At 44.1% G+C, this 13,883-nt stretch overlaps 1 protein-coding gene across 2 annotated transcripts in view; it reads right to left on the bottom strand.

The window, feature by feature from the left end:
• Window positions 1–1,312: 1,312 nt before the first annotated feature.
• The window catches only part of MAB21L3 (mab-21 like 3), a 29,702-nt gene continuing 17,131 nt past the window's right edge, over window positions 1,313–13,883 (bottom strand). For both annotated transcript variants that reach the window (XM_020789570.3, XM_078386723.1), the window contains 4 exons: window positions 10,855–11,146; window positions 5,748–5,929; window positions 4,800–4,994; window positions 1,313–2,427 (listed from right to left, as the gene is read on the bottom strand). In XM_020789570.3, coding sequence (XP_020645229.3) covers window positions 2,194–2,427; window positions 4,800–4,994; window positions 5,748–5,929; window positions 10,855–11,146 — 903 coding nt within the window. In that variant the 3' untranslated portion in view covers window positions 1,313–2,193. The remainder of the gene's footprint in view (window positions 2,428–4,799; window positions 4,995–5,747; window positions 5,930–10,854; window positions 11,147–13,883) is intronic.

The following is a 13,883-nucleotide window of genomic DNA, read 5'->3' as shown; positions in this document are numbered from 1 at the left end:
GGGACATTCGTATTTGTATATAAATATGAATATCCCCGCACAGGTGGCGTTAACAAAGGTCCAGCCCCATGGGGCCAGACGTCCACTCACCGATCCACCGTGGATGCGGACGGTGCAATTCTACGAATGGCTTCGCAGGGTGCGATTCTCTCGCCACTCCTGCCAGGAGTGACAAGTGCTGTGGCGCCATTCGTAGAATTGCACTGTCCACATCCTCTGTGAGTGGAGCGTCTGGCCCTATGGGGCTGGACCCTTGTTAATGCCACCTGTGCGGGAATATTCATATACAAATACCCCTATCTCTACTTAAAATATAAATCTGCCCTTTGGAATTCATTGTGTGAATGGCAAATTAAATATTGTTTCAAAACAGGCTTAACACAGGTCAAATCCCAGGGTTTTTTGTTGTTGTTGTTTCATTTTGCAGTGTGACTAGGATTGAAAAAAGGTGCTTTTTCACTGAAATGCCCATCATGATTTATGAATGGGCTCATTGACTGAGAAGTTGATAAGGGTCGGAGTCCACGGACATCTGGAGAGCTACAGGTTCCCCAACTCTGACTAGATTTGTGAGACAAGATCCATAATGTACGTGCCCTGGTGGAATGGCTGTGAGGAGAAAGGGAAAACCCAACCCATTTACTGTCTTACAGTTTTAAAAATGTGGCTACAACCACCATTTAAATATGCCATAAGTTGGCCACATGTTTAGCTCCATGGGGAAAAAAACCTTTCATTTTTTAAAAATCCTTGTAAGGAATTATAGATAAAATGTGGTTTTGGTCCAAATATGTTTTTGTTCCCGTTGTGGTATAGTGGACAGAGTGATGGACTAGGACTCTAGAGAGCAGGGTTCAAATCCCCACTCAGCCATGGAAGCTCACTAGGGGAGTGAAACTGGTAAAATCACTCCTTAAATATTTCACTTTTCTCAAAAGCCCTATTAGGATCACTCTAAGTCGGTACCAACTTCATGGCACAGAACACACGTACAAGGAATTATAGTATTTTTATTTCAGTTCCATTCTTCCTCTTTTCCAAAACTACGTTTGAAAACCCATTGCTATTGTGAACGATTAGAAGAGCCTCCAGGGAGTAGGAAGAGCATTTGGCAGAGGACAGACGCCGAAGACCAAAAACTCAATCCAGTCGAGAAAAATAAGCCACTTGCCTGATTCCTTGCTAACAAGAATTACTTTTGAGCTCTACTACAAGACCTAGAGAAGGAGGAAGCTGGTTAATATGACAGAAGCAGGGGGAACCTGAGCAAGCATAGGAAGCAGGCATTTACATGCACTATTTCCAGGTCAGGTTTCCAACTAACACAATCTTTTATTGCATTTTTCAAATACAGGTACTGAATATTTTCCACAAGATTCCATCGATGAATACAAATGTGAATGAGCAGTACACGTCCCTGATTCCCCAGAAGGTTTAAACTCTGCAGGCCTTTGGAATGATCAGATTTACCATGGAGGCAGGGGCATGTAGTACTCTTATGTTTTACGTACCTGCTTCAATGTGCTATACATACATATCTTGTGCATGCGATCAGGTATGAGAAATAACCACAGACAGTGGTAGAAATAACCACACCCAGAAAAAGAGATGCCACAGACCAGAGCTGCATTGTCAGAAGCAGAAGAAGGGAGGAAAAGCCACAAGTTGTAGCAACTGGAACATTTAACAGGTAAAAAAAAATTATAAGATTTATTTACAAGCTGGTCCACCACTTTTGAAAAACCTCCACGTGAGTCCACAAATCAGATGGTCCTCAAGATGTTTCCAGTTTTCCTTGTTAACCCCATTTCCCCAAAGGGAAGAAACAGGCTAAGCCACAGAGCAGCAGAGTTACTTTTGCTTGCTTAGCTGTAGCTAAGATCTATGCTTTGCAATTTCAACCAGAAAGCTTACATATTACTAATGCCAACCAATGCCAATACTCATCCTAATGGGTTCACATGTCCTTTCTCTGCTTTTGGACGTTTTCAATAGGTTGGCTCCACATTAAAGAGCTGAGACTTAAGCAAACTAGCAAAAGGAAATCAGAGCATGGAAGAGCTTGCTTCTATATTCTATCCGTTTGCCGCTATGCTCACTACTCATCATCTGAAGGGATAACCACATGCACAAGGAAACTGAAGATCAGGTCCAAGGATGGCTTAGAAGAAGCCTGTTCCTCCATCATTCATCTCAGTCCATGGGGAGCACCGGGTTCTCTAAGAAGATAGACAGCCGGCTCGCCACCATGTCTAGCTCATTGGTGTTGGCATACTTCAGCAGGTTGGTGTTCTTGATGAAGTAGTGCTTCAGGAAGTGCTGGCTCACACATTTGTGCAACTTCCTGACCATCCGTAGGAAACCTTTGCGGAAACACCGCCAGTCTTTGGAGCGAGGGTACTTCTCACAGGTCCAGAAAAGTACCATCTGCAGAAGACACATAAATAAATCATTACTGCGGCACAGTAGGCTTGATTCGACAGCAGAAGAAGTGCTTTAAGCCCAGCAGGAAATACATCATTGTAATATGTCACAGCTTTCCTATGGACCAACGCTATACAGAAGCAAGTTTTTAATGATATTGTGCTTGCTGACTGGGATGGGGGATATTGTAACTCAACCAATAACATGTTCCATCTCATTGCTTCCACCTGCTGCATTTGTATTTGAAGCTATGTATGTCCAGGAGACGTTAGGATTGCCAACTGGCCAGTCAAAACACACACACAAACACAAACCCTGCATGGGGTGGGGCTAATTGCTTAAAAAATAGTGGGCAGGTACTTTTAATAACACAATTTTCGGAAGTAGATTGCTCTTGCGCAGGGCTCTGCCCTACCACCAGTACAAAACTGTTGGGCTTTGTTTTGAACCCTTCCCCCACCCCAAAGCCTCCAGACCCAACATGGCCCTAGCATGCTTTGGGCTCATGCCTAAATCTCATCCAGATTTGCAAATAAACCAAATTAGGAAGCCTAAACAGGCCTCCCTTCTTATGCCTTGTGTGGAAGGGAGGGAATCTAGCAGGCTGCGCCGCCCCCTTCTCGTGTGAATCTATTTGTGCCACCAACGGGTGGTTTAGTGCTGTGAGCATAATAGAGTGACAGAAATTACTACATGCCTCTAAGCATTAATGGTACACACCACTTCTGCTTTCATTTTACCTTTCATGCTGTTTAATCATTATTTGAGGGTTTTCTGCATTGGAGCACTTAATAAGCCAGTTGCTAACTGTACTGCAAGATGCCAGAGATAGGGCATGCTCCATTCAGACCAATCTAGTACAGTACTGGCCGAAAAGGTCATACTAATTAGCAAGGGCAGGGGATGGGGAAGAGGAATCCAGTTGCTAGATCCCTAGAAAAGTAAAATAAGTGAACAAATGGGACTTGTTTATTCAATATTTATGCAAGTCTCAGTTATTCACAGCATCTACTCTCTTTAGGACTGCCCTTTGGATTTAGCTCAAGGTGTCCACTGCGTGTTCAGGAAGTAATCCCTGACCATATCAGGTGATAATAACAAAAAAGTCTTTCTGCTCCTTTCTTGACCCATGTCACCATCAGGCATGTGACACACACACACACACACACTGAAGGCATCTCTTGTGCTTTTCTGATCAAGTATCAAACCTATTTCCTCAGGTTATTCCAGCGCGGTAGCTTTGAAGGGGGGTGGCCTGAACTGTCTCACTAGAAACAAGCTTCTGAGACTCGCTCAGTGACATCATTAGTGAAACCAAAGGCGTCACTGAAAGAGCAAGATGGTCCAGACTAGGAGCCATCTGAGATGCTAAATGTCCCCAAAATAAAATACCCAGTTCCCAACAAAAGAGGGTTTCTTGAAACTTGCAAGCTTCTGTGGAATAAGAATGTTAAGTCTACACATTGGCTGAAATCCTTTGCTTAGCACAGTAAATTGCACTAGAGTAGGCCCATTGAAGCCATGGGGATTGGGTGACTCAACTCATCGATAAGTTCTTTTTTTTTTTCCCAAATGGGCCTCTTATAGTCATGAGGTACTTAAGTCACAAGTAGAGAAGGCCCATTTGGATTATGGAGGAGCTCAGTGGAGTCATCTCCTGACCTTCCTTAAATCCCAGTTTCTTCAAAACAAAACAAAACAAAACAAAAACAAATCTCAAATGGCATTAGCGCTATGATAACTGAGCTCCACTTAATGGCATGTCAAGCAGAAGGAAAATAAAAATAAAAAAGACAAAGACGGCAAGGCACCTTAAATACTAATTGCTATAATTTAATGTGACCTTTCATGGACAAGTCCACGTCCTCAGATGGCATCATTCACATTTTACCTAAAAGGTTACACATCATTCATTTTTATATCCTTTTTAAAAAACTGTTCCCTCATTGCAAAACAGCTGAACAAATAAAATGTTTAAGTATACAACCTGTTCATGTATCAGTGAGAGCTAATGTGTGGTAGTAGTGGACAAAATGTAGTTGCTGGATGTAGATGGCAGAAATTCAGGGTTTAAGCACCTTGAGCAATTAAACACTGTATCTCTTTGTCTAATTATTTCACAGGATTATTCAGGGGGCAGAGGGGGTACAGAGGTGCAACCCCTCCTCCACTGTCTGCCATTATGACAGAGCAGGTTACATGTACCATACCTCCTGCCTTAAGATTCTTAGGAAAAAAGACGTGAAAGGAAAGGCATCTCCCTTGTTTTTTCCCCCCACTTCTAGTACCTGTTGATCCTAAACAGGTCTCACAGAGTGACAGCTTTCTCTCCTTTTCCTCTTTTAATCTCACTGCTGTTAGTTGGCCGCACGCACCTGCAGGTGAAAGGAGGTGAGGATTGGCTTGCTCCCTGCGCACCAGACATCCTCTTTCATCTGCCTCATAACCCGGAAGCACCTCATGCGGCAACCGCCATCCTCATCAAGTCCCTCCATCAACATGCGCTCCGCTCGTGAGAAGCTCAGGTTCCAGTGGTAATTGGAAGAGGCCAAGAGATCAAAGCCGAAAGACTGGAAGAAGAGTGGGGAAAGGTGGGCAAGGAAGGGTCCCACGTGGTACAAGAATACAGAGATTAGCCAAGCACTTCAACCACACAGACACTGATGCGCAACAGCATTGATAGTCATTGTTTTAAGCCATTAATTTAATTACCCTTACTCAAATGATCAAGCATAAGTACTAATTTAGAGACACAGATTTAAATGTACAGCCAGGCACAACATATGCTCAGCTATGTGCTATTAAAAGTACCCTATATATGGAGCACCGAGACACAACTCCCTGATGGAGACATGAAAACAGGGAGCACCTTCAATGGGAAATACGAGATACAACACTAATTAAAACAGGAAAAGCTTAAACTTAAGAGCCATAAATCAGATGGAGTCTGGGAGTGATCATCTTCTCAAACTTAGTAGCATCAGTGGCTGATGGAGATGGAGCCCCTCCTTTTAGGGGGTGTGTACATTTCCTGTCTCCCACTAAATGAGTAGGATTTTGAGCTCACTTGCGTTTTTCATCTGTGCTTATAGCAGATGTGCTGCAAGTCTCAACTGCTAATGTGGTAAGACCCACCCTCCTACCTTTCCTCTTTTATGGGCGGAGTAAAATAGCGGGAAGGACAGAACATAGAGGTTGCTAGAATCTAAAGCCTTATGGTCTAAATCTGGCTATTTCATCCTGTCCCCCCCCCCACCCCCCGAATGCATGCATGCTCTCCAAACGTTTCCCACACTTTTTGGGGTATGTCTCAGTGTGGTTACCTTAACGTACTGTACTTTTTCCTGGGAAGGCCAGTGCTTGAAGCATCGGGGCCATTTGATTTTTCGTGGCCAACATGTTGGGATTTCGATCGTCGGCGCCAGCTCGACCTCCACCTGGAACTCCGTTGTCTCAAAAGCAATGCGAACCACTGAGCCAAAGCCTTCTAAAATGCTGACTCTGTCTGAGGAAGAGACAGCAAGAGATATTGAGAATCGCAAAGGAAGGGCTAGCCTGCTTTTTCCTACTGTCTCTGGCACTGGGACTAAAAAAAAGGGGAGGAAATCACTGCCCAGACCCTTCAGAGTCCATTATAGTTGTGCAGCTCTTAAGGGTGATCACCGACAATTCTGTGGCTTAGAAGAGAACAGCTACATGAAAGAATGGCTATTAATTACAAATGTCACAAACTGGAGAATGTAATTAACATATCATGGTGAGAATGTCAGGAGCCAATCATGTGTCCATGAGATGCTCTTTAACTCAAGTCCTTGAGGAGTTTTATATTAAGGGTGGGCAATTTGTAACCTGAATGCCATGTAATGCCTCTGTGCAATTTTTGTGTGTGTGTGTGACTCCCAGTACTTCCAATAAATATTGTTAAAGAAAAAAGTTAATGGTTTTCAGGAAACTCCTAAATCAGCTGCTTACCTCAATAGGACTAAGTGTAAATCTTTTGGAAAGGCTTTTGAAAGGCTGGGGGGATAGATCAGTGAGTTAGGTATTGAGTTCAATCCCCCACTGTGTCTCCCAGGAAAAGGGCCAGCCTGTGTGGCCTTGATCAAGCTGCACAGTCCCATTGTGCCCCCTGAAAAGGGCCACCGTATATCAGAATTGACTTGACAGCATGCAGCTATCATCATTATTATTTGAAATGGACACAATTAATTGTCAGTTTTTCTTCCATTGTTCCTTAAGCTTTACTTGTTAGCCAAAGAGTCTAAAGTCTTAATTATTTTCTGGACAGCGGTAACTGAAGACCGAGGCTTCTAATTTTCTCATAAAGTGAATCTTTATATAACAATTAAGGCTCAAGCATTTTAAAATGGCTTTTTCCTCCCCTTTCCCCCACCTTTCCAGGGGCAGGTGCCCTCCCTGGTGGGTTGCAGGGGTAGGATCCTATACCCTTCTAAACTGTTTGCATTTATCACAGACTTAAAAGCACTTGCTACTGCTTCTATCACAATAAGGAAGCGTGTACATAGTTCTCACAGCTGATTTCAATTTATTTTATAATTTATTTATTCCTAAATAAACTAAATATACTTGTTACGCTGTTATGTTATGTTATGTTTACCCAAGCCACAAGCAATTTATGACAACCCTAATAGGATTTTCAAGATATGCAAGATATGAAGGAGTGGTTTTTAACCTGTGCCATTCCTAAGTGAGATTTCTGTGGCCAAGTGGGGATTTTTAACCCAGGTCTCCTGAGTCCTAGTCATTTGTTCTATCTGCTACACCAGGGGTTTGCGACCCGGTGGCAGTCTGTGGGCTTCCCAGGACTGGGCTGTGGAGACATCTCTCTGCCCCCTCCCGCACGTATGGTGGGCATGTCACGCTTTGCAGGGGGCATGTTGTGTTCGCATGCATGCGGGGGCATGTCACGCTTGTGTGCATGTGCACAAGCATGACACACCCACCTGCGAGTGCGACACACCTGCCCACAAGCGTGGTGGTGCCCCCCCCACATGGAGCGCCCCCCCCGGTCCATGGTTCCAAAACGGTTGGGGACTGCTGTGCTGCACCATACTGGTGGTACGGTATATATAATATTTAACAAATTTTAATCAATCCTTAATTAAGTTTCTGTGGGTTTGGGTAGGAAACAAATCTTCAAACAAATAAAAGTGAATTTTATCTCCTAATGCTAAGAAATTTTATTATAACAAAATATAGAATATAAAATAGGGAAAAAATTCTATTAAATGCACATTCTTCCTTTTAGGCCACATCCCCTTTGGATGTAAAGCACAGAAATTACCTGATCTTGCTTCAAGTCAAGCAGTGATTGTCCCTTTGGAGTCGCTGCTACAGACCACAGTAGAACTGAATGTGGATTGTGTAACTTCTTCTTTATCAAGATTCTGATTGGTTTTTAGGGTGTTGTAGGTCTTCTGGCTGTTGCAGTTCTTTGGGAGGTACCATCTATAGAGCCTACAAGGCAGCGAGGCTATAACTCCCAGAAAGCATGGCGGCAGCTTCCTTTTTTGCAGATTTGCAAGAGGAAGTAGGCCCATCACAACCAAGAAGGCTCCAAGATAGGCCCTGCTCCAGGTGAGTGAAATCTAAGTGTCTGAATATGTCTGTAGGTGCTGGTCTGTGAGCTGGAATCCCCAGAATTCACACTAGATCGAATGTGGTTACATCAGTGTCACGCACAGACATCCCACCCATCTTCAGAAAAGAAGAGAGAGAACTTTCCTCTCTAGAAATCATGTACTTTTTTTCCTTTGGGGAAAATGGCTCTAAGTATGCCTCCATGTCTTTTAAAGCATTTTTTAAACTTATTAAGCCCCTTTCTTTTTTTGCACTCATAAAATCACAGTACTAAGCACTCTTTCTGCACTCAGCAATGTATGGTTTGTTCTCTAGCTCTTTCTGCAGGACTGCCCTCCACTTTGTGTTTTCTTTCCTCAACCACTGATCTCTCTCCTTCCCAGAGAGATCAATGGTTTCTGTCCTCTACCTTCTTTAATCTGTCTTTGCCTTATTTCTTCTGCTCCTTGTTAAATTCACCACCAAAAGGAACAAGGGGTGTGTGTGCCTACATGGGCATATACGTAGCTTGGTATTTGGTCCACTGCAGGGATGGACTCCTAAAGACAATGATCAGACAACATCTTTGCTGGAGCAAATCAACCTGCCCTCAGAGCCATCCTATCTGTACCTTTCTGGCCCCTGTCAGGCACTTTTACTTTTTTTGGTGTGGTATGCTTGCTCTGTTTTGGTTCATTTCCAGTGCATGTGATAACTGGAAACAAACCAAAAGCGAGCCTTCCTGCCAATTGCAGGGGGGCAGTTCTTGAATAAAAAACTTCCCCAGCTCTGTGGAGGGGGCAAGGAAGTGATTTTTTTAAAGTGTATTAGGGCAGTGCATATGTGCTGCATCACTTTTTTAAAAAAGCCAAACGGACAACTTTATCCTGGAAGTGGTAGGAGAATGGAGGGCGTTACGTTTGCCACTATCCTAAAATGGCTCTCTTCTTAAATCTGTTCATGATATTGACAAATTGACATTGGCAGGATTGTACCAAATGATATACTGACCTTATTTAGCCTGATCGAAAATCAGGCTAAATCATGTGTGTAGATAAACTCTAACAGATTAATTTTGTACTCATAATCCCACTGAACTTCTGGATAGCGCAGTGGTTTAAGTGTCTGACTACAAATCTGGAGGAAAGGAACCTGGCATATCTCTGTCAGGATTTTATTCCAGAGACTAGGGGTGACAATAAAAAAAGGCATGATTTCATATACAGTGGTGCCTCCACTTACAACCATAACTCAAAATGGTCGTAACACCATTTCCCATAGGAATATGTTGAAATGCAATCCTGGCTGAAGAAAAAAAATCACAAAAAAATCACTGCAAGACTCATTGGAAATGCGATTAATCCCTTACGGCTGGTGGGGGGAAGAAAAGCAATAAAGTGTGCAAGACCCATTGGAAATGCACAGAGAACAAAGAGGGCAGGTCGGAAATGCAAAGAAAGCAAAGGAAAAAGCAAGGGAAGCATGCAGGACGCATCGGAAATGAGGGGGAACCCAAAAGCAACCAAACTTCCCAAGACCCATTGGAAATGGGAGAGAAAAGTTAAAAAAAAAACCAAACAACCCCCCCAGGACCCATCGGAAATGGGGAAAAAAAACCAAAAAAGCAACCAACCCCCCCAAGACCCATCGGAAATGGGGGGAAAAACACTCCAAAAAGCAGCAAAAAAAAAACACCCAAGACCCATTGGAAATGGGGGTGGAACCAAAAAGCAAATAAACCCCCCAAGACCCATCACAGCACAGAAATATAACACTCCCAGCTCAAAACCACGCTGCAAAACCACCCAGAACAGTTTTTAAAAAGCAGAAAACAGCACCTTACCTTACAAGGCAGCCCAAAGCCTCCCTGCAAACACACCCACATTATTTCAGAAGCAGGAGGTGGCAGTCCCAAGCCTCCGACGCCGCCGCACACTCTCTAACTGCTGGTACGAAAGAGCTACAAAGAAGCAGCTTCGTAGCCACCTACAGTTAGTAATTAGCATTTCCCGCCTTTTTCCCCTGCCTTTTTCTGTTCGTAAGTGGAAGCTCTGGTCACAAGTAGAAGCAAAATGTTGTGGCCAGAGCTGGTCGTAACTCAAAATGGTCGTAAGTCGGAGGCCAGTCACCAGTTGCTGTTCTCCCTCTGAGCCTTTGGGATGGCTGCACTCTCATATCATGTATCAAGAAAGTGGCATGGAAATGCAACTCACAACTAGAGATGGGGGTATTCATATACAAATATGAATACCCCCGCACAGCTGGATGTAATGAGGGTCTGGCCAGGCTGACGAGTGGATAGCCCACCACAAGCTCTGGAGCAATTGGAAAAGAGAGCGGAGCCGGCGGCGGCAGCAGACAGATGAGTGGACATTATGTCCAGCTGTGCGGGGGTATTCGTATACGAACACCCCTATCTCGGCTCACAACTGCTAAGCAAGAAGAGTTTTTCCACCATGGTGGGAGCCTAGCAGCATTTTCTAACTTCAGTGTTGAAACCAACATTTCTTCCTGCTTCTTCTTTCCTTCTGATAAATGCCTGTAGCATGAGAATGAAGTGTCTCCTTGTGTTCTTTTACAGAGAAATGCCACGTACCTAGATAAACGTGTGACATATTATTTGAACACTTGCTCAGTAACTTCTTAGCCAGCCAGTGGTTTATAATCAGAAGCACAATTGGGGAGATTTGGTGGTGTTGGGCGGAGGGTGGGGTGCTCAGGAGAATGCCAGTCATGTGGAGGGTGGGGGGAGAATATGGGGAGGTTGTGAGTATCCATGGATTAAGTGTGGGAAGGAGCAACCTGCCCAAAGAGACTTAAGCCTTTTGAACCTCCCTCCCATAAGCTCACCTGCAAGATGGCAAGAAACTATTGATTTCTCCAGCAGCTCTCGGAAGACGGCAAGGATCTTGGCAGGCACGAGGTCGCCCTCAATGTTCACATCCGTTTCATGCCACTGCTGGAGGCTCTTGGAGAACTGCTCTACTTCCAGCCACTGCTGTAGCTCTTCCGGGTCCCTGACAGGAGACAGGAGCTTTGCTCCATGGGCTGTGTAGTAACGCCAGTGTCGTCTCTGGCCCTCTTTGTACCCAGACAGGCCAAGCAAGGGGACCGTGATCAGGAACTGGTTTGGTGCTAAGACCTAGGCAAATTCAAAAAGGTTGGAACAGGGAACTTAACTGGAGAAGAAGAAATGGAGTTTTACAAGGTAGTGCTTTGAAGAGGGTGAAGATACAGCAACAGCCCACCAAGGCAAGTTTCTCATTTGTACTGGTTTTTATAAGGAGGCTACTGGGAGAGGCTACTCTGGAACTGGAGTCCCAGAGGCAGTTCGTGTCATTCTGTCAACTCCTGCGATGTCCCTGAAACCAGTTGTATTGGCTCTTGCCTTTCCATTGGACTATTTCAGTGACGTGGAGAGAGGGGATCTGCTGCTTGGGTAACAGCCTATCCTCCATATTATTTTATCCAGGCTTCGTGCCCTGGAGAGGATACTCCAGCTTCGCATACAGCATCAAAACACCAGACACTGTTCCAAGTTCTCCATACAGAGCACGTTACCATAGTCTCTCAAAACTGAAGGATGCCTATGATTGACTGGGAGAGTCTGTGACAAAAGTATCTATTTCCCCCAGCCTGGAATGCTTGTATCACTGGGGTATAAAACTACAGAATTCTGAAGGCCTATTATCCACCTTCAGAACCGAAAAGGAGAAAGTAAGTAGGAAAGGCTAACAGTTTCATTAACTGTTAGATAGCTCAGTATCTGTAAAACAGGAAGTCACTCATATCTGGAGGTTGAATCATGGCAACTGGACTTCTTCCTTATTAGTTTGAAATGTTTCACTACTCATCTAAGTAGCTTCTTCGGTCTGAGGAGAGTTGGTAGGAGACCCCTGATATATCCCCCATGTTGGTTTCCCCCTGGTCTGAATAGACTCGTTAGAAGGACAAAGGACTGGTGGTGAGCGAAAATGGGTGTGTCTGAAAAGCTCAAAAGAATTTTTGGTAAACACCACATATCCGTGCACTTCCAACACACAAACACACACTAAGGCAGAGACTCATCCACCCAAAAGATCGGACACCAAAACACAACCGGAACAATATAGTGTATGTGGTCCAAAGCAAAGAGGAGTGTTCAGAGCTCTACATTGGAGAAACTAAACAGCCATTAAACAGGAAAATGGCCCAGCATAGGAGGGGCAATGGCTCAGGACCACAATCCGCCCTGTCCCTTCATTTGAAGGACAAAGGGCATTTGATGACCAATATATACTCATTTTGATAGATTGTTTGAGGGGTCAGGGAGGCCATACATGTGCCTATAGAAAATCCCTCACTCAACAGGGGTGAAGGCCTTAGATAAAATATTTCTCCTATTTATCATGCTGCCCTTTCATCCATTCCCAGGAAGATTAGAACCACACATACCAGAAAGACCACGGTTAATGACATTTAATGACCCATGACAATGGGTGGAGGATTGCAGAAGTGGGATTTTCATTCACCCCCAGTCCTTTGTCCTTCTAATGAGCCTATTCAGACCAGGGGAAGTGAAACCAACATGGAGGATATATCAGGTATTTCCTATCAACTCTCTTCAGACTGAAGAAGCTACTTAACGTTTGAACCTAATAGGGAAGAGGTCCAGTTGCCATAACTCAACTTCCAGATAACCTCACCTAGATGTCTGAGAATCTTCACAGATATATTGAAGTCACTTATAGTTAAATGAGAGGGTGACTCCATAGACACTCAGCCTGCTGTTTGGTCTGCTGTGGGAACAGACTGGTTTGCTCCTAAAACTGGTGAACAGACAATGTATTCGCTGGAAAGAACCAGTCCACCCATAAGAGCATTCCTACCCACATCTTTCTGGCTCCTGTTAGAGTCATCTACTTTTTTGGTGCAGGTAGGATTGCTCTGTTTTGGTTTCTTTCTAGTATGGGCAATCACTGGAAACAAACCAAAATGAGCCTTCCTCTTTGAATTTGCCATATTGTTAAGTGGCTCAGGGTACAATAGGACCCCCATATCTGCGGGTTCAGTATCTGTGGTTTCACTTATTCATGGTCTGAAAATATTAAAAGAAAAGAAATCCAGAAAATACATATATTTTCATGTGTATTACCAGAACTGGCCACTAAAGGGAGCCAGAGACCATGCTATGAGTAATTGCTAATGAATAATACATAGCAGGGTCACTGTTGCCATCTAGTGTTCAGTTCTGGCAATGTATATTAAAATATTTATTCTTTTTTCTCTCCCCCCCCCCTTTCACCACTCTTTCTCTATAGTGTTTGCTATTATCTGCCGCTTGGAACTAATCCCCAGTGGATATGGGGGTCCTACTGTATTGGCAAATGAAACACTGGCTGTGGGTGGGTTCTAAGCTAGACCTTTAAGAGGAAAGCAAACAAAAATCTCCCTTGTCCTCTCCCAGTTCTGGGAGGAAGTTTTCAATTTTTCTTTAAAAAATGATACAGTGCTGTCCTAATACACAATACAATTTCCCCCCAATTCTGCTCCATGAAGCTAAGGACATATTTAATTTGCCAATATCCTGAAATGGCCCCACTTCACAATATTGGCAAACTGACAATGGGGCTGTTGCAGGCCGCATAAGTTGCTTGAGGATCGTATGCCATTTGAATGCAAGGATTGCACCCAATGGCATTCTGAACCTCCTTTATTGTTGTTTAGTCTTTAAGTCGTGTCTGACTCTTTGTGACCCCATGGACCAGAGAAGGGGACGACAGAGGACGAGATGGTTGGACAGTGTCACTGAAGCTACCAACTTGAATTTGACTAAACTCCGGGAGACAATGGAAGAGAGGAGGGCCTGGCGTGCTCTGGTCCATGGGGTCACAAAGGGT

Source organism: Pogona vitticeps, chromosome 2 (genome assembly GCF_051106095.1).
Source record: "Pogona vitticeps strain Pit_001003342236 chromosome 2, PviZW2.1, whole genome shotgun sequence".
In the NCBI taxonomy this organism is placed as follows: Eukaryota; Metazoa; Chordata; class Lepidosauria; order Squamata; family Agamidae; genus Pogona; species Pogona vitticeps.
This window is presented reverse-complemented; position numbering and strand designations above follow the sequence as displayed.